The sequence below is a fragment of the Hippopotamus amphibius genome, chromosome 15 (genome assembly GCF_030028045.1).
Source record: "Hippopotamus amphibius kiboko isolate mHipAmp2 chromosome 15, mHipAmp2.hap2, whole genome shotgun sequence".
NCBI lineage: Eukaryota > Metazoa > Chordata > Mammalia > Artiodactyla > Hippopotamidae > Hippopotamus > Hippopotamus amphibius.
In genome coordinates, this window is record NC_080200.1 from 39,618,307 (window position 1) to 39,643,538 (window position 25,232).

Below are 25,232 nucleotides of genomic sequence, written 5' to 3' on the forward strand. Positions count from 1 at the left end.
CAGGATCAGCCAATCAACCAGGTGGGCCACGCAAAGGAGTCTACTGTTAAGTGAAGAAGATACAGGATTGGGACTTCCCTGGTGGCGCAGTGGTTACAATCCACCTGTCAATGTAGGGGACACGGGTTTGAGCTGGTCCGGGAAGATCCCACATGCTGCGGAGCAACTAAGCCCGTGAGGCACAACGACTGAGCCCAAGTGCCACAACTACTGAAGCCCGAGTGCCTAGAGCCCATGCTCTGCAACAATAGAAGCCACCACAAGGAGAAGCCTGTGTACCACAACAAAGAATAGCCCCCACTCACAGCAACCAGAGAAAGCCTGCACAGCAACGAAGACCCAATGCAGCCAAAAATAAATTAATTAATAAATAAATTTATTTAAAAAAAAAGATAAAGGATTGAATGGAGCTCTGGCCCAACGCCACAGCAGCTTGACTGTTGGGCTTGCTGGACTGTTACTGTTTGTCCACGCAAAAATAGAGGGACGTGTACAATCTTTCTAGCTAATCACATATTCCACCAATGAAAACATTATTTCTAACATAATTTGTGCTAAGTAACAAACCCTCTAGCCTGGATTTTTGATAACATCACTTGAAATATTTTCCTAGCCACTTTTGAGAGTCGACGTCATAGTAAAGTTCTTCAAGCGGTAACTAACAAGCCCTGGAGTGTAGACTCCTGGCTAACACAGAGGTGAATTCAAAATATTTAATCACTGGTACAACACAGTCACCAAAAGATTTAAAAATACATTAAAAAATCTTATGCTGGAGCGGTACCTTCTATCCTGGATTACTTCAAACGTTAATTAAGCACCCTTAGGGTAGAGATTAAAGTAATTCACACCGTGACTGTTTATGCTGAAGTATTTAAAAAATAAATTACAAACAAGCATCTAATTCACAGCCATCATCCAGTTTATTTACGTCTCTGCTCACTCTAAGAATTACCAGCAAAGGATCATGGGACTTATTCCTAAGAGTAAGATTAGATCAATAAAATTAGCCATCTGTCCAAGGAAGGCTTTAAACTCAGGTTGTTTTTAAGTATTATGTTTCCAACTGCCCAGATGTTACAGAAAAGTGCCTGCTGATACAACTCCTTTTGCACAATGTGAACCATTAACTGGCTAATATAAACTTGTTGCATCAAGAAAAATAAATAGCATTAACGTGGCATTAAATCTGATTTGGGATTTTGGGTGCCCTGTCAGCAAACACAACGGTTAAGATTTAAATTGTTCAGGATTTGCAGAGTCAGACAAAGAGAGAATGTTCAAGTGTCTTTAGGGGAATGGGTGGGACGAGACCGGAAAAGAGTTCAAAGCTTCAGAAAGTGTGTCCTTGGTTGGTCTGGTTATTATTATTAAGGTAATAATAATTAGTGTGAGTATTGTTAGATAATAATATCCTATCTTTGTGTAGCACTTCAGTTCTTTCAAAGCACTAGTCTGCTTTATTTCCTTTGATTCTTAAAATAAGCTGGTGGGGTTATCTGGGGTAAGTGGGGGGTTTTTCACAGCTCTGGAAATGCATGAATCATTAATAAGAAAAAGAAGAGCCAACAGCGCCTGGTCTCTATCTTTCTGTGTCACTGGTAGTGGCTCATGAATTACTCCAATCTGATGATCCGTGAGCAGACCCTGACCATTTCTTAGCTCCCTAGCTTCATGGAGATCTCCACAGACTCCCAGGCACACATCAGTCTGGATAATTCTCTTTCAGGAACAGCTGCTCCCCACCCCCAACACCTTACAAAACCCCCACATGACAATTACCAGACAAGAATTGTCCATCACCCTTGAGGTTACTGTTTCTCAAAAGAATCCACTCAAGCAAGACCACAAACCTCACAGCTACATTTCCAAACCCCAAATCCAGGCATGCGGTTGACCAAAGAGTCTTTCTGATTTGTCAGTTTATCTAAAAAATTGTACAGCTCAGTAAAATTAAAATTATGTTATCAATCATAAATTAACATGTACAAGAAAGGATAAAAGTACATGAACTCATAAGTACCTGTGTTAATTATTCTGATGCCTGGAAATACACATATTCTCCCCCCCCACCCCCACCCCCCCACAATCCAGATTAAACAATCCCAATTTCACAAGCATTGCCTTCAAGCTTCAGGCTTCTAATCCTTTTTAATGCCTTGGTGTATGTATTATTTCATTTAATCTTCAAATGGTAGTTTCTTTCCTTATCCTATTTTTACAGACAAGGAAACCCAGGCTTACAGAGCTAATATAACTGGCCCTATGTCACTAAGTAACTTAAAAAAAAAGTATCAGAACTTGAACCCAAATGTGTCGAATAGCAGAGTCTGTGCTTTCACCCAAGCCTTCCTGCTCAGCCAGGAGAAACCAGCCTGAAAGGAGCTGCGTGGGGGTAGGGATGGAATAGGGGATATGGGGGCAGAGAGGCTGGTCACATACAGTTCAGCCTGGCTTCGGGTTAATGCTACGGCAGGGTGTCTCCCCGTGTGCAGCCACCTCTCAATGAAGGGGTTCCTGGAAAAGAGGGTGAGTAGGAGGAGGACCTGCCCAGAAGAGATGTCCTTCAGGGGCCTTCAAAAGACCTCAAGTCCCGAATCCAAACTTCCGAAACCCTGCAGAGAGTCTAAACACAGGTTGTTCTGGTTGAAATACAGATGCGTGTTGCTGATGCGGAGACTGTCGGGGTACTGGCTAGTACCTGGGGTGGAGGCAAGGAGGCAATGGGAGGAGCCCAAGTTCTCATCCGTCACGTCCCTAAGTGAGGACTGTGAACAACATGCACCAAGCTACCTGAGGTTCCAGTTTAAAAAAGCAGATGTCTGGGATGCACTTCAAGAATTCTTATCCACGTAGAAGTTCAGCAATGACTTGCCTGGGACAGAGGTCTAAGATCTGCCCTGAGCCAGCTCTGGAAAGTGCGCCCTCTGCTGGCAGCAATTTGATTTTCACCGGAGCCTCTCCCTGCCCCCACGCCCAGCCCCCAGCCCTTCCCATGAGATCCGGGTTCTTTAAGGAAGCAAATGTCTTACAGCTCATTTCAGGAGGCTGAAACCACACTTTGGGGTCCTTCTTCAAAAGGCGGTTCACGGGAGGGTGGGGGGGACTCGAGGGGGGGAGTCAAGGAAGGGAGGGAATACGGGGATATGTGTATAAAAACAGATGATTGAACCTGGTGTACCCCCCCAAAAAATAATAAATAAATAAATAAAGAATAAATAAATAAAAATTTAAAAAAAAAAAAGGCGGTTCACAACCAATGCAATCAAAGATGGGTTTGGGGGGTTACTCCTACAATCGGCCATTTAGACTCTGCTTTCTCACCTTTTCCCTCTTTAACCCTGAAATAGCAGGTGCACTTCTAATACCTGCAACTTGCTGTAACCAAAACAAGTGGCAAGGGTCTTGACCAGCTCAAAAGATTCTCAGTTGCAGTCAAGACATCCCGTCATTCATTTAGTCTGTTGGGAGCAGTACAGTCCCGCTTGCCGAGTGGTGAGGCAGGAGAAGACAGGAGCTTCCCAGGATAACCCTGTGGGAGCTGAGATCCCATATCTGCCTCCACGCCTGAGTCCCCATCTTCCAGAAATCTAGCTCTGGATCCCTGGACCAGAGCTAGATTTTGAGCTACAGTAACCCATGAACAGACGGACAACTATTCCCAAAAGAATTCTAAGATTATTAAAGCCCTGGGCTCAGGGTAAGGGGAAAAAAAAGCAAAAACAAACAAACAAAAAACACCACTCAGTTCCTTTCTGGTCAAGTCACTCTTCCATGAGAAAGAATTCTGAGAAAAAAGTACTGCCTCATGGTATACACATTTACTCCTGACCGTGAACTCTCCGCCCCTGCACGTCATAGAGAATCAAAGAAAAGAGAAAGAGAGAAAGAAAGGCAGGGACTTCTTTACAGGGATTAGGTATGATGTGGAAACACACAAGAGGCGCTGATGGAAGGAAGGATCGGAGGGGAATATTTCTGCTATGGTGCCGGAACTGCCTGGGACACTAGCAGCTAGATGCTGGGAAGAAATATATATAATCCCCCTCGTGGCATCTGTGGTTCCAGTTTTCATCAAAAAGCAAGACAACCTGGATGAGCCTTGTGGAGGCGTAGGGCTGGTTGGAAAGGGAGGGGGGACATTAGGAAGAGCTGAGCCCCTCAAATCACATGCTTCGGGAAGGGGACTTGGGTGAGAGCTTTAAGTGAGGACATATCTTGCGATATCTGTCTCTTGTGAATATCGGGTATCCCGGTGGGTGGGGGAAGTATAAGAAGATGACCCCTGCCCTTTGCTTGACCCTTTAGCCATTCAGCCTCACACTGGTAGCAGCAGAAACCACCTAGAGGCGCATGTATTCCCCACCATCAACCAACAAGGCACATGGCCCTCGAGCTAACTCTGCTCTGCTCCTGCCGGCTTTTGTTTTTTCTTGCTGAGTTTCCCTGGATCTTCGTTTGAGTCCACTTTTTCAGCTAGAGAAATGCTGAGGAAAAAGTGGAAAGGAAAAGATTACAGACTTGCATCTCCCCCCAAAATGGCGGTGGCTCCCCAGTCCTCCAGGGCAAAACCTTGAATTCTGAACCCTGACCTGACCTTGTCCCACTGACCCTGGGACCTCAGGCAGCTGTAAAGGCAGAGGAAAGGCAGGGCCCTGGTGCAGCCCTCAAGCCCCTCTTCTCTGGGCCAGAGAGTCAAGCTAACACTGTGAGTTACCAGTCTGCCTGTGGGAACACACGTGGCTTGACACACGCTGGTCCCAGCAGACGTGACCGGGTTTCCTTTTCTCTCTCTCCTGCCCCACACCAGAGGCACAACAGTCCTCCCAGCATGCCCTGGTGGGATGCTGGGTAAGGGAAGTGCTGGAGACCACTCAGGGGGGTCTGGGTACTGGTCCCAGCTCAGCTTCTGATGTTAACTTGGGCAAGTCCCTTGGTCATGCTAAGCACAGATGTACAAGGAGGGCATTTCACTTCCTGCCAAGTCTGTGATGCGAATTTGGGAGGCCCCCCCATCCCCGTTCACCCAGGTAGAAGACACCCTCCCTGACAGGCTGCATACCTCTGCTAACTGAGCTGCTAAGGACTCCTCTCTGCTGCTGAATATGAGCCTGAATAGGAATTCAGGGTGACCCTGGGTGAGACACAATTTCTCTAAGCCACAATTTCATCTTCAGTTAAACAAAGGTAATAATAGTACCCATCTCACAGACCTGTTGGGTTGATTAAATAAATCACACACTTAGGACAGTGTAGCAAGCACTTAATTAATGTGCCTTATTATTTAATCTGACTTAACTTGCAAACTGTTCTTTCTTGTGAGTCTCAGCAAATGCAGAAGTTTCTTTATATAAACACTCAATAACAGAGCAGCAGCTACCTTGGGGTGGAGGGAAACGCTGTCTGTGTTGCACCCAAATGAGACTCATCACTGAAGCTGCTACTTGGTTTTTCCTCACCAGAAGTAGATGGGGATGGGGAATTTTTCATGTAGACTTTGAATCCAGGACTTCTGCAACAAAGTCGGACTTGTCAAAGGTAGATTGAGGAGTGTGAGGAGAAAGACAGAGTCATCCAAATAAGGACTTCCATCAGGACTGTTCCAGTACGCCTTAGGTGGTAGCCATGCTACCTTCCAAGTGCTGCACACAAATCAATTTCTATTGAGGAAACAAGGTACAAAGAAACTCCCATATGGATACTAGCAGGATTTGCTGGTGTCTGGGGAAGATTATAAATTAGTTGGTTGCTGTTCACATCAGAGCCAAGCGGGGCACTTTCAGTTTTTAATCTGGACCAATTTTCCAGATCAAAAACTAGTCTTTCCATGGGATGTAAATGAGCCCGGGAGGATATTTTCCCCCGAAGTTTATGAAGTAGCTGTCATTTCAATCTGAGCAGCCTTCCAACCTGACAGCCAGTGTCTGGATAAAATTAGAAAGTAATGAAAAACTCTCCTAGGCTGAACCTAGTCCAAACACTCCTTTTACCTCAAATTTGATATATTTAATGTGGGAAAACATTTAAAAGGTAGAGTTTCCACTATCAAAACCCTATCTGCGCTTTAAATAAAACCAAAGAGACCAACATGGCATATTCATGGCATGAATAACAGAACGAGACCCTGGATGAACCAGGTAGGAAATCTTTTTTGGAGAGAAACTGCAGAAAATAAGAAAGGAAATACAGTGAACCGCACGAGCAGTTTTACGCAGCAGGCTTTCGTGAAATGCTTTTTTTTTAAAAACATGCTGCTTAAATGAATTGAAATCTATCCTTAAAAGAATACTACATACACTGCTCACGCTTAAGAACTGCAGCTCTAACCGTGCATTGTTCAGAAATTGTGACTTGATGGTTTTGTGTAAATAAATGCACAGAATGCAGGTAGATACCTGTGGGTATCTTAAGGAGGAAAGTTAGAAAGAAGCCTTTCATTGAAATCCTTTAAGATGTGTGTCTGTGTGCATGTAGAAAAAGAAACAATTTAATATGCTATCATCTGGGACTGCTGCTCTTTTCTCCAAAGTGAATGATTAGTGGGGATAGAATAGCTCATAATTTAAGTGTGCTTCAGATTGTAATGACTATAAATGACAAGGCAGGTAACAAGGTGCAAGTGATAATAGACACAGCTTGAAGAGTGAAGGCATCTTCCAGAGCTGAAAGGCAACAAGTCATATTTCCAAGTGGAAACATCCTTGAGCACCGAAAATATTTAGCCACTCATATGGGAACCTGCCAAGATTATTTTATTTGTTTTGCCCTCTGATAAGTTTCCCCTGGTTTGTCTCTTTCTTACAGAAACATTATTTGTGAAGACAAACTGCGCTTTCTACAACGTTTCGCAGACTGCATTCAAATAAAGTTATATTGTTTTCCACTGTTCTTACAATATAATTAATCCCATAACACAACCTCCTGCTTACAAAGTAAACTAAGAAAAAACAGATTTTTCAGAATTCTAAATATAGTCTCAGCGAAGAGGAATAAAAATCGTTATCTGAGAAACAATGTTGAGAACTTTCTTGCTTAGAATGTGCTACTTTGAATAATCTCACCACACAGGCCAAACCAAAGTAGGCAAAAACACAGTAAGACTTCTTTACCTGGATAACTAGAGGAAATGCAAGTTACTGTGTTTCAAGTTCTCTCCAGTTCACTGTAATAGCCCACAACGCTGTACATCTTTGTTTAAATCGAGGAGCAAAGGCAGGAGCTTAAAACACCTTAAAAATTAACCCATTGGGAGCTCCTTTCTGAGAAAACCTCCCCAGAGTGGAAGAAGATCCTAACAGCAGAGGCCGCATACCTCCATAGTGCGTGGGCAGGGCGGAGATGGGCATAGGGTACACCGGGCAAATCTTAAGACACTTAACAGGAAATGGCTGGGCCCTGGACAATGTGACTCCAATAAGCTGTTTAGAGACACAGGAGGAGCTGTTTGACTTTTCTTGCACAGTTGCAGTCCTTGTAATTGAGACAACATGATCGCTGCCCCAACTCTCAGCTATCTGTGGTCAAACACAGAACCCTCCACCTCTACCGTGTCTGGAAAATAGATCATGCTTTTAACAAACAAATATCCCTGGAACCGCCTGGGCTGGGAGGGGGAGGGCGAGGTTCGCGTCTTTTCTCGGCTCTGGGCAGAGAAGAACGCAGTTAAGTACGGCTGGTCAGGGGTGAGAGAGGCGGTGCGCGGCCCGCTTTGCGTCCTCGCTAGGGACGGGGACCTGGGCGCTCCGGACGTGATGCCCCCGGGAGCACTGAGAGCATTACCTGGTTTTCTGAGAGCTGCTCGGAGCTGCACAGCACCGGGTCCGAGGCTGGAAGCCAGGAGCAAGAGCCGGAGCAAGACGCCTCGCATTAAATCCATCTCACCGGGGGCGCCTGCAAAGTTTCACCAAGTCCTGGGCGCACAGGGAAAGGGCGTCTCCTGGGAGACGTCGCGGGACGCGGCCCCCGCGGATTCCCTAACCGAGGTGAGGAGGCGAAGGGCTGGAGGGAGCTGGACCAGGAACCACGGAGGAGTTCGAGGAGGCAGGACCGCAGCCGGGAGGTCGGCGTGCGGGAGTGAAGCCGGCTGTGAGCAGCAGGGCTTTTCGGGCGGGGGGGGCGGGGGCGGCGAAGGAAGCCGACGGGGAGGGACTGGCTGGCCGCGGGAGGGAGGGGGGGAGGCTTGACCGGCCCGGGGATGGAATTACAATCGAGTGGAAGTGAGAGAGGCAGGCCCTGAGACAGTTTACTCCTCGCCCACCTCTAGAGCAGACAGCCCGCCCATCACCCCTCTGCGACCCCCAGCGCAGCCCTTCCCGGCTGGTGACCTAGATTGGGGCGCTAGGAGGGGCCGACTTCAACCACTATAGAATGCAGGCCAGGATTTAGGTGACTGCGAGTCCAGGACCCCCTGCCTTGGTCCTGATCCTGAAAGCCTGCGTCGCCTCCTCCTCCCCTGGTATATTCTCCTCCGGCCGCGCCCCTCTAGGTCGCTTCCACCTTCCTTGGGTACTTTTCCCAACACTTCCAAAGGTTGCTCCAGAGGGTCTACCACCCTAGGGGTCAGGGGGAGAGGGCAGCAGGGGGAGGAGGGGAGGGTCTGTGATTTGCCGTGGGGGAAGGTAGGAGGAAGAGGGGGCGGGGCCGGCCAGGACGGAGGCGCTAAGAAGATAAATGGGATTTAGGGTGCGCATATGGGGAGAGCTGAAGCCGGCCACTCGGTTGGAAACGCCGGGTGGCGATTAGGGCCCGGCGCGGGGAAGCGGGGTGCCCTCCCGGCAGCAGAAGGCAACTTGAGACCCTCTAGGGGAGGAGATGAAGCCCTAGGTTAAGCCTGGTTTGGGGGGGAAGGAAGCGAGCTCGAGCCCCCGGTAGACCGAGAAGACCCGGCTGGGAGGGGGCGTGCGCCGGCGGGGCTGGGGATGGAGGCGGGGGGGAGGGGGCGGGGGGTGGTCTCGGCCACTGATCCCGGGACTAGGGTTCCCACATTGGCTCCCTGGCCCGAAAAAGACCCCTTTCTCCTCCGGATTTGCTGCCAGAGAACTCGGTAAAATGCGCCTGTTGCCGGGTTTCCGGGTTTCCAGGTGGCGCTGCGAGAGGGGAGACCCCGGGACGCAAGTCCGGTTGCACACCCCCGTGCTGATCTCCAAGCCAGCGAGACGAGAAGGCAGGTACAATAAATAAACCTGCAGGGAATACACCTGCAGGGAAAGGCCGCCCTCGCCAGCTCCTGGGGAAAGATCAAAGGCCCTAGGAAGCACCCCGCAGCCGGAGCCGCAGGCGCGGGGGATTTCGCGCCGGCCCCGCCCCACCCGGCAGCGCGGCGGAGGCTGCTGGTGTCCTGGCCCTTCCTTGTTAACCTGGGCTTAGGAAGCGAGCGGGAACAATGTTGACCAACATATCTCCCTCCATCCCACCGCCCCCGCAGAGATTTCGACTCCTCTTTTAGGAATGAAGTATCCACCACCCCTTACCGCTCTAGAGGGTTTGTACTGAGCCGAATCTGGTGTGCTAGCAAAGCGGAGAATACATTCCCTTATGTGTGGGCGTTCTCAGGTGTCCTAAAGAAATTCTGTGTCCACTCCGACTGGAGTCTTTGGAAGTCTTAGGTGTGACACCAGAGAGCGTCTCTTTACAAGGAGCTGGAGAAAAAAAAATTGTACAGACTGCTCTTCCCTTCCAAGCTGATAACAAGCCCACGTCTAGGAGACAGGCCTGTGACTGTCCCCAAGGCTGCTAGTCTCAAAGGCAGCAGAATCCTAGAACCTTAGGATCAGAGCGCCTAGAGGTCATCTAGGCCCTACTTCCATTCCATGCAAGACTCTGCCTTCAGCATCCTTAGTTTGAACCCCATCTCTGACAGAGAACATCTACCTTACCACCAGCCCACAAGTTACTGGATAGCTCTTTTTATAAGAAAAGGGATTTCTTGTATCAGACCTCCGGTGGCTCCCAGAACCAAGTGACTGTTACCGTGTTGGTTCTGCTCTTTCCCACTTAAAAATGATTCTCCCTGAAGTAGAAATTGGAAGTAATATTAACCATTAATATTGTGGCTAGCATTTATATAACACCTACCACATACCAGACCCTCTCTGAAGGGCTGCAGAATCCCACTCACAACCATACTAAGTAGTTATTGTTATTAGTATTATGACCTTTGACCCATGGGAAAACTAAATCATGTAAAAGTTAGGTAACCTGCCCCAGATCATGCAGCTCCCAACTGAATCCGGGTGATCTGGTTCCATAGTTCAGACTTTTAAAAAGACAGGTGACTGCAGACACAGCAGTGGACCAAAACTCATGAGATCCAGGGGTTTAATATCAGCCTCTGCCTATAGTGTATCTTGGCAAAATGAAGGCCCTGGGTGAAATCATAGCAAAATTCCAGCAGCTGCCTTCTCTTTATTATCTAATAAAACAGCACCGTATAATCCAAGCCATTTTTGCTCTGAATGTGCCTTTTCAAAGACCTGTACAAACTGTCCGTTGTGAATTTTGCAAGCCTGAGTTTCAGCCTTCTTGCCAATATCCTCAACAAGAAGCTGTACCACCTCCTCATCCCTGGCCCCACACCTCCCTTCCATCCCCTGCAGATGGCCATGGGCGATCTGGAAGCTGGCTTGGTTTCCTCAGAGGCCCCTTTGTTTCTTCTTTGCGAGGATTACCTTTGATTATATTGTTATATTTTACTTTTGAGGGCCTCCAAAGGCTCTGGATTCTCAGGCCATTGAGATAAGACCTTACTTCTTGAGATCTGCTTGTTACAAATCTAGGGCACATGTTAGACCTGACTTATTCCCTTCCTTCACTAGTCAGATCACATCCCCCAAGGTTTTCTCTTCTAGTTTGACAACCAGTTTACAGCACTTGTAAATCTAATTAAAGACAAATGGAACACTTGTCTTTCACTCTCTTCCTGCCTTCTGGGTGGAGGGGAACTAAAGAGGGCAAAGAGGCTTTGAATGTTTCATTTAAAAAAAAAAAATCTGTTCAAATTCACTTGAGGTCTAAACTCAATTAATAAGGTCACCAGCAGAAGAGTGACCTGCCTGCTTTGCTCAATATCGTGGGAGAATTGTGTGACCTTTGCTCCATGGAATGGATTTAGATGCTGTAAGAAGAAAGTAGAGGCAAACTTACCAATTATAGAATATTTAGGAAGTCCCTAAATGAGAGTGAGAAAAAGACAGCTGCAAAGAAGCACATTTGGATTTAGTTAATTTTTTGAATAGGTTATAGGTACATATAAAATTTGAAATGTGCATCAGGCAGAGTGTATAGTGAAAAATAAGCTTCCTTTTACCCCTTCCTATCTCAGAAGCAACACCTATTATCAGTTTCTTGTGTATCCTTCTCGAGATATTCTATGAACATGCAAGCAAACATATACACAGATACTTAATACAAACAGCAGCATCTTGTACACAATTTTTAACCTGATGCTTCCAAATCAGCAGATACAGATCTGCCTCCCCCTTACTAACTGCCGAATAATATTCTAAGACAGGATGTACACCAATCTATTTGTTCTTCCTTCTGTTGTTTCCAATTTTATTATTATAGACAACATTGCAGTGAATGAGCTTGAATGTATAACAGTTTGCACATGTTATAATAGACTGTAGGGTACATTTCTAGACTAGCCATGGCTCAGCCAAAGCGTAAGAACCTTTCCATTTTGATAGTTTGGCCAAATTTACTCCCAAGGACATTTTACAATTTACGCTCCCACAAGCAATATATAAGCATGACTATTTCCACAAACTGTCACCAACACAGTGTCTTATCAAACTAGAACTATATATTAAATACGTACATATTACATGGTTTAATAGACATACAACATATAAAGAAAAGTACACAAACTAGAAGTGTGCCAATTGATGAGTTATAGCAAAGCAGGCACACATGTATAACTACCACCCAGACCAAGAACTAGAGCATGACCAGTACCCCCAATAATCCCTCCTCATGCTTCATTGCTACATGTATATATTTTGGAATAAGAATGAGGAGAGTTCAAACCTCTCATTCACTTTAAAATACACAAATAAAAATAGATCAGCAAAAAGTGTAAACGCTCCCCATCCTCAATATGAAACAACCATTAATTGAGATGTGATCCCATTATGTGCAAGGCTCTGTGCTAAGAACAGAATGACTACAGGAAAGAAAGACAATAATGTCTTCTGCACTCAAGAAGAGCACAGTTTTGCTGAGAGAAGACAGTTGCACACAAAGCAGAGCAAAGGAAGCAGCAGATAAGAGTGCAGTGTGTGTCAGGAGAGGACACATTGTATTTCAAATGATAAGGTATGTAATCATATACTATAAAATATAGCACTCAGCATCATAAGTGTTTAAATCATGCTTCTATGCATGATAGGATTCACCAGGGACAGAACTGGAATTACCAGGGTATATCACCTGGTATTCCCAAATCCATGGACAAAGCAAGATGCAGAAAAGAGTGCAAGTGTTGAGTGTGGGAAGGGGACCAGGCAGTCTGGGATGATGTTTTTACTGCTTATATATATGTATATATATATATACTGTATTTATTTTTAATTTTTTAAGAACTTTTATTGAGATATAATTGACATACAATAAACTGCATATATTTAAAGTGTGCAAGTTGGATTTTTTTTCTTGTTAGTAATGTATATATATGGCAATCCCAATCCCCCAATTCATCCCACCCCAACCCCTGCCCCCACTTTCCCTGCTTGGTGTCCCTATGTTTGTTCTCTACATCTGTGTCTCTATTTCTGCCTTGCAAACCAGTTGGTCTGTACCATTTTTCTAGATTCCACATATGTGCATTAATATATGATATTTGTCTTTCTCTTTCTGACTTACTTCACTCTGTATGACAATCTCTAGGTCCAACCATGTCTCTACAAATGTCCCAATTTCATTCCTTTTTATGGCTGAGTAATATCCCATTGTATATATGTACCACCTCTTCTTTATCCATTCGTCTGTCGATGGACATTTAGGTTGTTTCCATGACCTGGTTATTGTAAATAGTGCTGCAATGAACATTGTGGTGCATGTGTGTTTTTGAATTATGGTTTTCTCTGGGTATATGCCCAGTAGTGGGATTGCTGGGTCATATGGTAATTCTATTTTTAGTTTTTTAAGGAACCTCCATACTGTTCTCCATAGTGGCTGTATCACTTTACATTCCCACCAGCAGTGCAAGAGCATTCCCTTTTCTCCACACCCTCTCCAGCATTTATTGTTTGTAGATTTTCTAATGATGGCCATTCTGACTGGTGTGAGGTGATACCTCATTGTAGTTTTGATTTGCATTTCTCTAATAATTAGTGATGTTGAGCAGCTTTTCATGTGCCTCTTGGCCATCTGTATGTCTTCTTTGGAGAAATGCCTACTTAGGTCTTCTGCCCATTTTTTGATTGGGTTGTTTGTTTTTTTTGATATTGAGCTGCATGAACTGTTTATATATTTTGGAGATTAATCTGTTGATTCGTTTGCAAATATTTACTCCCATTCTGAGGGTTGTCTTTTCATCTTGTGTATAGTTTCCTTTGCTGTGCAAAGTCTTTTAAGTTTCATTAGGTCCCACTTGTTTATTTTTGTTTTTATTTTCATTACGCTAGGAGGTGAGTCATACTGCTTACATTTTTAATCATAAGAATGTCTTTATATGGGATAAAAAGAAAGTATGACTGCATTTTAAAAGGATATAGGGTAGTCTAGGTGGAGTATTTGGTGGGACAGGAGGAATGGTGGGGACTGAGAAACCAAGAGAAGACATACAGGCCCCAGACATCTTAGAAGGAGAGAAGAAGTTTGAGACAGGCAGTCCCTTCAAAGGGACAGGGACCATGAAAGGCAGACTTTACAGGTCATGTGATTCTGTCTGCTGCTGCCAGATTTAATGTAAGAAAGAGAGCAAGAGCTACCGTCTTCCTGGAAATGCAGGGAGCCCCCGCAGCATGTTGAAGATGCTGGAGATCTCCAGGGCTGTGTGGTCACCATCGACCTGCGAACCACACACAGCACAACAAAATGCGGGAGCCCCACAGTGGCCACAGGCAACTCTCGTCATACTTACAGGCATCTATTTCGAGAGCCAGCATGCAACTTCAAAATGCAGGGCTGGGACTTCCCTGGTGGTCCATTGGTTAAAACTCTGCACTCCCAACACAGGGGGCCAGGGTTCGATCCCTGGTCAGAGAACCAGATCCCGCATGCCACACCTAAGGGCCTGCATGCCACAAATAAATATTCTGCACGTGGCAACAAAGATCCCTCATACCGCAACTAAGACCCAGCATAGCCAAATTAATTAATTAATTAATTAATTTTAAACATTTAATCCTACTTTAAAAATAAATGCAGGGCTTGTTTGTAAAATGACACAATCTCAAGAAAATCTCCGTGGACTAGAGGTCAGGAGACCTGCCCTCTGGCTCTAGCCCTGTCACAAACAATCAATGGGACTTTAGTGATTCAGTCGACCTCTTTAGACTGTATTTTTCTCCTCTATCAAATGAGGGTGTTGGATGAGATGATGTCTCCGCTTGTCCTGGGGCTCACCATCTCAGCACCCACAGAAGAACCTCTCTGCTTTTCCCAGAATAGACAGATGTCACTACTTAAAAACAAGAACTCTCGTAAAAAGTTTATTCTCAGAAAAACTTTGAAGTTGGAAAGCAAGGGTTTCTTGCCCAAGAACTCAAAAAGAAGTGTGTGGGGGGGGGGGAGGGAGGGAAAGAAGGAAGGAAGGAAGGGGGGAAGAAAGCAAAAGATATCAAGATAAAATGCAACATTTAATTCACACACACACACACACACACACACACAGATGGCAGGACAAAAGCCTCTGAGAAGGCTTAGGCTGCAGACTCACAGTTTCCAAGCAGGCCATATCCAATCCATCCAGACAGAGGAAATGGGGAGGTGGGTGGGGGGGGGCGCAGGGGAGACCAGCGTGGGGAGGTAGGCGTAGGAAGCAGAGGAATGCTGGGTCAGTTTCGGGTTTCTTTAATGACAGGGCAAATAAATGCAGATTTTCTGATGCCAAGAGAAAACCTGTGGAAAGAAGCAAAAGGCCAATTTTTCTGTCTGAGTTTGATTATATTTGTATTTGGGTGTTTCTTTTTTTTTTTGGCACACGGGCTTTGTTGCTTCGCAGCATGTGGGATCTTCCTGGAGCTGGGATCGAACCCGTGACCTCTGCATTGGCAGGCGGATTCTTAACCACTGCGCCACCTAGGAAGCCCTAGTTGGGTGTTTCTTAAAGGAGGAAGTGAGGAGGAGGGGACTGGGAGATTTGAAGATACAGTTTCATGTCACCAAGTGGGAGGTGTCAAGGAGGTGAAAAATAGCTGAGTAAGGGGAGACTTGGTTTGTACCCAGCTCCCAGGGAGGAGAGGTGTGAGAAGAAAAGATTTAAGCAAGAGAAGAAGTTGTGTCGCCTGTCAGGATGGCAGCGCTGCTGGGAAGAAGGAGGAATGGGATAGCTTCAAAGGAAATTCCAGAAAATAAGAGGGGATGGCTTAGACCCATGTTTTTAAGTTAATTGTCAGTATAGAGAAAGATCAGTGGTGAAGGATGAGGGAGAAATTAGCCTTGGTTTCCTCCCCTGTATAATGGGACTGTAACACCTACTTTAAAGGTTGTGCCATCCGTTGGGGTAACTCAGTGCACTTTACCATACCCTTGGCATTCGCTAAACGTTGGCTTTATTTCATTCCATTACTCTCACGTTTATCACAGAGACAGGCTAAGTCCTCTCCAGAGTTAAATTCCAGAAGCACTAGTGGGTTACTGCTAGGATGGTAAATAAGAGGCCAAAGATAAAGCTTTAATCCAGACACTTTCAATGTGAACTGGAAATAATGGAAAATCAAGATTTGTATTTGGGGACAATGAAAGATATCTTCTAAAAGATAATGATATACTGGATAGGGATTCTCCAGGGAAGGGATAATAGCTGAGCCATTAAAACAAAGATGCACACAGGAAACACCTACCACTGGTCGCACGCCAAGTAGTCCTCTCTTCTCCTGGGAACATCGAGGCCCATTCACATTTTCCTTCAGCTTAGTGCCTCTTAATTGATCCAGTATGCGTGCTTTCCATGTTCCCTGTTTTCTTCCTTGTTTATTACTTCTTATATGTCCCTGGATGAGTCACATTGCCTCCCTGACATCAGTTTTCTGGGCTGCACTGGATGGAGCACAAGATCTTTCCCAGCTCGGACATTCTTGCGTCCATGTTTGGGCATGATGGCCCCAGGCACATCCTCCTCAATTATGTCCAGATCCCAGCGGCTTATCCTGGGAAACGCTGCCATGGCTCTGGTGTCTGAGCTGAAGGAATAGACCAAAGTGGTTGCTGAGTCCAGATGATGGAAAAAACCCAAGAAGCAGACAGAGCATGCGCAGACGTTGACTTGCAAGAAGAAGGCAATCCTGAAAGTATTTGTGTGCTGAACAGAGAGGGGTGGCTTTAATTGCTCTTTGGTTCCAGGCTCTATTTAAAATCATGGGTTTAGTTGAAATAACAATAATAACAACACACAGCTCAAGCTCTTCACTGTTACTGAGGTGAAAAGCAGACAGTAGCAATATAATGACCTTAATTTGAATATGTAAGAAAGTGTCCCCATGGGTCCCTTCCCACACAGGTGTATACCTGGGCCCTTCTCAAACAGTAGAGAGCTATAAGGAAATTAGGACAAAGAAGAAACCCAGAAGTCAAGGAAACAAAGAAGTGGAAGATACAGAGAATGGGAAGAACATTCTCACATATGTTCCCAAAAGTCCACAGAATTAGCTCACGAGTTTGATAATGTTAACTGTTTAACATAATAACCTCCAGTCAAGTAGATAAACAAAATTACCAGTTCAAATAGGTGGCTCTTTACCAGTGTGCCCTTCTTTAAGAAATCTGAACATATGTAAAAGATTGATTTGGGGGATGATTGGGATTTTTTCACACTTAAAAAAAAAATTTTAGAAAGTAGTCACTACAGGGAGATTTTCCCAAATGTTTTAACTGAAAGTAGAAATAGACGAACTAAAATGTTAGCTTCAATTTCAATGTATTCAAATATAAAAATAAAGCATTATTGAAACGAAAACGTAAGCCAGTGTAGAAAGTAGAATATATGTACCAAAACTGAGATTTCATTAAAATATTTTTAAACACAAATGTTATAGTAATAGAAGAAAAGAATTATACTTAGAAAAAACATCCTTCTTAAAATGTTCTCCATCTTCCTCTCTCATATTTTCTTGGGAAGCCAAACCACATGTTCCTTAATGGAGAACAGAAATGCTCTAGAATTCTCTGTACTTTTCAGGCACCCAAAACACAGTCTTCTCTTCCAACAATACTTGCTTAGTCTACAGAGTACACTTTAATGTTATCTCTAAGATTACTTAATGGGATGTTTAAAGAACTAAGAATCAAATTTTTAAATCCCTCATGCATCTATAAATTTGTCTAATATGTCACATTCATGATTAAACAATGCTTGTATATGTTTATCCAGATTTGAAGGTTAGGTAAGCAGAGATGGGACAGAGAAGAAGATGTGATGGCATTTCATCCTCAAACATCCAAATTAATTAGGCTATTATTTAGTTTTCAAAACACATATGTATAAAGGAAAGTTTGTAGGCTGTACATTTTCTAAATTTTATTTTAAGATGTGAATGATACTCATTAGAATCTAGAATGTTAGAACTTCCAAATTTATTTATTATTAAAAGTTCACTTTGTGTTATATTTTTACTAATAGTAAATTAAAATGACTATGGGAAGTAATTTGAATTTCCTTTTAAAATAACACTCTCGGGCTTCCTAGGTGGTGCAGTGGTTAAGAATCCGCCTGCCAATGCAGGGGACACAGATTCGATCCCTGCTCCAGGAAGATCCCACGTGCCTCAGAGCAACTAAGTCCGTGTGCCACAACTATTGAGCCTGTGCTTTAGAGCCCGTGAGCCACAACTATTGAGCCCATGTGCTGCAACTACTGAAGCCCACGCACCTGGAGCCCATGCTCCGCAACAAGAGAAGCCATGGCAATGAGGAGTCCACGCACCACAACAAAGAGTAGCCCCCCCCCCACAACTAAAGAAAGCCCGCACACAGCAAAAAAGACCCAACGCAGCCAATAAAATAAATAAATAAATAAATTTTAAAAAATAAAATAAAATAACACTCTCTCCCTAGTCCTCAAATTTTTGACTTGATCATGTATTTAGTCTGTTCAAAAAGACTGTTAACATGATTTATATTTTTCTAAGCAACAATTGGCCTAATGTAGCACTAACAAAATAAAACTGGATCGTTTAAAAGCTAATAAATGTCAACAAAATCATTCTCCCCTAAATCTTGCAAAAAAAAATGCAGATTTCAATTTCTTAAACAGTCATGTCACAAAAGTGCTTATTACTCAAGAGGATTATTGAGTGGAGAAAAACAGCTGGCTGCTTTTGAGGCCAGCAAGATTATGACATTAGCAAAATTTCTCTTAGATCCATCAGGCCAAGGACTAGACTGGGGACCCCATGCTCAGCTGAGGGAGCCCGCTTGCCCAGCAGCTCTAGAGGTTCTTGCCTCCTTACACCTCCCTCACCCCAGAGGACCATGGATGCAGAATCAAGAGGATGGACCAGGAACCTCAAGTGGGCTGGCTGAAGGAGAACTTCCCGTTCTGGGCCGGACCCTGCTCCTTCCCGCCCAAGGCAGCTTAGCCAACCAAGACCTGGTCATGACCAAGAACCAGGCATGAAGTCTGCCCCTCAGCAGACTAACTTCACGTCGTATACTTTCTTCTCATTCCCTAACTCCTGGTTCCTCTACCCCAGAATACTGCTGTATGAATTGTCAAGCCTACCAGTGTACGATATTAAAGAGTTTGCAATAAATTATTTATGCTGATTAAAAAAGAAAAAACAACCCTATTTCCAGGCAAAATGAGGGGATGTTGCCTTTTCACAGAAATTCAAAGCAAGGAATGAAGTAAATGATCTAAGATGCAAATGGATAGCTCTTGATCAGTAGTCCGTACTTGGTTACGTATTAGAATATTGTGGGGAACTTCATAAAATACCAATGCCAGAGGTTCAGATTTTATTAGTCAGAGGTGAGGCCTCAACACTGGGATTTTTAAAAGCTTCCCAAGTGATTTTAATGTGCAGTCAAAGTTGGGAATCATTGGTCTAGAATCACTGATCTGTATCCCAAAGCTCGAAGGTGAAGACTTATGAGCACAGGGTGGGGGAGGGGGGGGACAGGGGGAGGGGGGCATTGGGGGGATGGGAAGGTGGGGAGTGCAGCCCAGGGGAAGACGCTGCAGATAGGATTTCTCCATTGGATGGGGAGCTGGTCTGTAGCAGCACTTCTCCAACACTAATATACACACTTCACCTCTTGAGATTTTATTATAATGAAGATTCTGATTCAGTGGGTCCAAATGGCTCCTGAGATTCTGCATTTCTAACAAGTTCCCAGGTGGTACCTGTGCCTTGACCCTTGAGTGGCAAGGGTCTAGATGACCTTGAAGATCCCTCCTCATCCTAAGCTTCTATGATTCTCTGAATTGAGAGCATCGAGGCTTGAGGAGATATTCCTCCAGAGAGAGAGAGAGAGAGAGCGCGAGCCTGAAGGCTTGCACGCACAGGGTACTGTGTTCCTAGCCCTGACGTAATGACGCACAGATTTGTCAATGAGCATAACCCCTTCGATGCACAGTGGAGGAGTCAGGTTGCTACACACCCAGTGGGGAAGTAAACATGCTAAGGAAACAGTTCAGAATGTCTCCTTAGCACATTCAGATCAAAGGGGAATTCACATCAAAGAACCCGGGAACCTCCTCAAATGTTCTCCTGAGAAGATCTGGCATAAACTTGGAAACCCAGGCATAAGAGTAAGGTATTAAAAATCAGGGACAAGATGTGGACGTAGGATATTTAAGCATAACAAATGATTTCAGTTTACGTTTTTTATTTTAAAAATTGTGAAACCACGTGTGAACAAAAAAAACTAAAGATAAATGTAGTAAATGTGTATAGCAGAAAATCCTACTAGCTTTAAGTCATTTAAAACATTAGGTTAGGATGATCTAGTCTAAAGCAACTTTTAAAAATCTTTAAGGAATTCAATAAAATATGTTTTTCCGCTTGACATTCTTCTTTATCACTATTCTATCTAGAGAGAGTACTACCTCTTTGGCTGATGGTTTTCTGAAGAGATTCTTCTCTGTGTTGAGACTATGGTCAGACACCATCAGAGGATGAAGATAAGGATGGAAATTGCAACTGGAAAAGATACAAAATCTAGATTCAGAAAGAGTATCCTCACAGAATTTTAGAAGTCGGAAATGTTACAAAACGTCAAAAGCCCAACTCCACAATGAAGGTAATGAATTTCAGAGTTTTCTAGGATGCTTAAGAGTGTTCTAGAGCAGTGGTTTTTTTCAGGTTGTGTCTGGAGACCCTTGGGTGGGGTCTCTGAGATCTTCTTGTGGGGTCTGTAAGGTTAAAGCTATTCCTATAACATTAAGATGCCATTTGCCTTTTTTGATTTGCCTTCTCTCCTGAGAATACAGTGGGGTTTTTCAAAGGCTGCGTGTCCCATCATATAAGAACAAACTGAACACAGAAGCAGGTGTGAGTGTGCAGCCAACCTCTATTAAACTGGACATTAAAGACAGCTGCAGAAATGTGCAACAAGGTCATTCTTCTCACTAATTTTTTATTTTGAAAAATAGTTATTTTTCATTAAAATGTGTTATTTACATCCATATGTAATGTGTTTACTTAAATATTTTCAAAATATTTTTTCATTTTCTCAATTTTAATTTTTATTACAGTAAACATTGACAGATATAACCCATGTAGACCAAAGTTCTTTGGTGTCCTCAATAATTTAATAGTATATTTAATAGTATATTCAATATAGTCAATAACAGTATATATTTAACGTATTCAATAATTTAATAGTATATTTAATTGTATAAAAGTGTTCTGAGACCAAAAAATAACAACAGCAAACCCTTAGTCTAGGGCCTCATTTCTCAAAGTGTGGTCCATGGCGGGGGAGTCTGTTGGAAAGGCAGAATCTTGGTGCTGCTTCAGACCTATTGATCAGAATGTGCGTTGTCACAAGGTCCCCAGGTGACTCGTGGACACGATTATTTGAGAAGCACTGGACTGTAGTTTTTATTAAGTTAGTTGATCCTACTCTCGATACAGCACAATGATTACAAATGTAGATTCTTTGAAGTCCATCTTAACCTCTCCCTAGCTGGGTGAAGTTTGGCAAATTATGCAGCCTCAGTTTCCTTATCTGTGAAGTGGGGAAAACAACAGTACCCAGCTCTTGGAGTTTTTATGGACATAAATGAATTAATATACATAAAAGGTGAATGGTGCCTTGCCTGTAATAAGCACTCAGTAAATACTGAGTACTCCGTAAATACTCAGTAAGTTCTAGTTGCTATTCCTACTCCAGGGAGGGTACAGATCCCTGGGAAGACAGTGATCCCAGCAACTTCCGTATAATAAAGCTGCCAAATGGATTCCCTGTGCATTGAAAAGACAGAGGAGGCATGTTCCAAGGCAGAAATAGCAAGTGCAAAGGCAGGGAGTCCCGGAAGAGTGTGACATGGTTAAGAAACTACCATTTTCCTCACCGCAAGCCATTGAGGGTCACAGATGAGGAAACTGAGGCATGGAGGGTTGAGGACACTGAGGCATGGAGGGTTAAGTAACTGGCCCAAGCTCACAGGAGGAGTGGTCGGGATCCAAAGAAAAGCAGGTGGGCTCCCAAGTTCGTGCACTTTTCCACTACGTGAAGCAGCCTCTGTCTGTGACACCAACATTTAAAATCTTATTGTAATTTGTTTTCTAGCTAATACGTGACCTATGCTTGCAAATATTGCAGGTTCTCTATTTGGTAGGTACTGAATTCTATATACCCCTCAAAACCAAACTGATGAATGCTGCTGTTCAAATCCAGGTGGGGTCAGACTGTGAAGGGTTTATTTGTCAGGCAGTGGAATCCAGGTTTCATCCTGTGAGCCCCAGGGAGCACTACAGACTTGTAGCGGAGTGATGTTCTATTTTCAAGATGCTAAAGGTCAGTCAACTGGATGCTGTGGCCAGTTATATGCAGCCAAGTGATAGCATGAAGAAGAGGTGCTAAGAAGGCAAGAAAAAATACCTCAAAGAGTGTGCCCATGAGCTTGACCCTGATAAAAGTGCCCCAGCATCCAGGAAAGGGGAGCTTTGCCTACACCCACAGGTTGGGCACTTTTCTAAAAGGAGAACCAGACTGAGGAGGGCTCTTTGCTAAACTCTATTTGGAGGTGTGGGATTTAAATGGACCCTTAGGTCCTGAGACCTCTGACAAGCTTGTGTATGTGTTCTAATCAACAGAAAAATCAGAGTCCAAAACCACACTGGATCCCAGGAAAGGTAGCCAAAATGGGCCACCTAAGTACATGCTTGCCTCCTTTCACAAGGAGGGAACCTCTACTCAGACGCTGAGCCTCAGCAAATGCCTGTCCCTGCCCCCTCCACACCCTGAAGGCCAGCATCCTTCACCCTTCAGAGCAAATTAAGAGGCTTCTCTCAAGTAACTTCATCAGCAGCGGACCGGGGGAGGGGACTTCCCTTCTGCCTCTGAAAGTGTTTGTCCCAGTAGGAAGGAGGCAAGTGAATACATTTAGTTAGTTAAAGTAAGGGGGGCCGGGGGGAATTCATATTAAAGGCGGAACGATAAGGACAGGAAAATATCAGCAATTGCCAGGGACTACGGCGTGGGGGATGGGCTGGCTATTAGAGCCACGATGCATTTGGGGGGGTATGATGGAACTGTCCTGTATCTTAACCGTGGTTACCCAATTGTACGCGTGTGTCGGCTTTTCTAGAACTGGATACACTGTGCAAGTGATACCTCCATAAACCTAATTTTTAAAATTGCGTATTATGTCCTTTCTAGTTTTAAATTTGTTCTCTCTGTATTTCCTTAACATTCTTTCACAGCGAATATTTCCTGAGTGCTTAGTAGTTGTCAGGCACAATACTAAAGGTTTAATATATACTATATCGAACCATTTCAAATTGCCATGTGCATAGGTCAAAAGATGATCAAGTACCACCTATTTCAGGTGATTAAATCTAATATTTACCATAACTCTTTGAGGTAAATACTATTATTATCTTCATTTTTGAGGTACAGAATGAGGTTTAGGATGATTTAATTAATTTTCCCCAAAACACAGTGAAGGAGTGAAGTTAAAAAAAATATTTTTAATGGAGAAAAGTAGTGAAACATAGAGATTCCCAAAGAAAGAAAAAAGACTCACAATACCATCGCCCACAGTGATAACATTTTGGCACATTATCATCAAATATTTTTCTAAGCAGTCAATAAAAATTATTCTGATGCTTTTTTCTAATAACTGAAGAAGAGGGATGCAGACACTGAATAAATATAGTAGAGCAATAAATGAAGATTTTGTCTTTTTTCAGTGGTCAGGCATTTTGATAATTGAAAAACAGTTTAATGCTATTTTATGCACTAACGGTTTTAATTTTTACAATCCATCGTCTCCTCTCCTCACTTTCAACCCCGTAATACTAGTCAACTTCACATATTTGAGATGGCGATTGATAATTACCGTGAGCTTCCAATGCAACGGTAGCACTTAGAAAGAGTCTAAAAATACAGGTGTCCGTGTGACTAATTACCACATTAACTTATCTCCAGGGCCCCCTTATCTTCTCCCTCCTATGAGTCATTGATAACCTGCCAGCTTCGGATGAATTCACTGTGTCAGAAATAAAGAGCATTGTAGAGTTAATTCCAGCTGCCAGAGAAGCTCAATACGCCCCCAAGAAGCTTTTGAAAAATCAAAAACTCTTAAAAAGGTCTTTAAAAGTAGTTTTTTATGTTTGGCCCAACAGAGTAATAATGCTTCTTTAAAGATAGCAGGAGTGTGAGCCAATCAATACGCTATTAAGACAGTGACAGCACGGAGATAGGATTACACGGTGAAGAAATCGTGAAACCTTTAACTTTTTCATTTTCAGCAAGAACAATTGAGGGAAGTGGCTTTTTTAAATTTATTTTTATCTGAATAGCCTTAGGTCATACAATTTTTTCACCTTAGAGCAGGAAGTTCACCTTCAGTCCACATATAACCAAGAGATCAAGATAACTTCATATCTTTTCTTATAACATGACTTTATCCCCAAGTCTGGCCAGGCTTCCTGGTTTGGTGGAAAAATGCAGCTACTTACCTGGTAAAACTTGTGCCAATTATTGCCCTTATTCCATTATCGAATAGAGGAACTTAACCAGATGAGCTTACAAGAGTAATTTGGTTGCACTTACACATTAACTTGAGCTCTGAAACTCCTTGTAAACAGAAGTCAGTGGTCTAGAAGAGATTTTTAAGGCTGGAAGGATCTGTAGAAGTCATTGTATTCTACCCCTAATTTCACAGATAATAAAACAGAGACCCAGAGTGGTTAATTGACTTAAGACCACACAGATGGACAGATAATATTGGAGTTAAAAATCACCTTAAAATCCTGACCCTTAGATTAGATCAGTGACTTTCTACTCTGGGCATACCTTAGCATCACTTTGGGAACATTAAAAAATCCTTGTGCCCCGAAGCTGCACCTCAAACTAATTAAATAAGAATCTCTGGAGTGGGACCCAGGCATTAGTGTTTTTCAGACTTTCAAGGAAATTCCCCATGTTCACTTCCAAGTGCAGAGAACCATTGGGTAGATCTTCTTGCTACTGTGAGTGTCTACTTTTTAAAAGTCAGCCTTACCAGAAACATTTGCCATACATAATTCTGAATATACTCCAGGTCAAATTTTGCCCTGTCAATCTTAATGACATGAAGTCATTAGTACTATTTTACAAATATATTCAGCTGCCTTTTGGGTACTTGGTAAGATTATACTTCCTGCACTCTTATGATTTGAGTGGGGCACATTACCAGTGCTGGCCAATGAATTGTGAGCAAATATTCCTCTGGGCTGGAGCACTTAATTGCTGGTTCAAGTCCTTCCAAAGCTCTTATTCTCTCCATCTCAATGGTCAGCCATACTCCATAGAGTGGCCATTCTGTAATCCTGGGTTCCAGCGTGAGGTCAACACTCATGATGGGTATGTCCCGTGGATGAAAAATAGACCTTGGTTGTTTTAAATCACTGAGA

General features: G+C 43.6%; 1 protein-coding gene across 2 annotated transcripts in view; it reads right to left on the reverse strand.

Annotated features, from left to right (window-relative positions):
• EGFLAM (EGF like, fibronectin type III and laminin G domains) overlaps positions 1-8,060 on the reverse strand; it is a 181,406-nt gene extending 173,346 nt beyond the window's left edge. For both annotated transcript variants that reach the window (XM_057709655.1, XM_057709654.1), the window contains exon 1: positions 7,780-8,060. In XM_057709655.1, the coding sequence (XP_057565638.1) occupies positions 7,780-7,876 (97 nt within the window). In that variant the 5' untranslated portion in view covers positions 7,877-8,060. The remainder of the gene's footprint in view (positions 1-7,779) is intronic.
• Between the last annotated feature and the right edge of the window lie 17,172 nt (positions 8,061-25,232).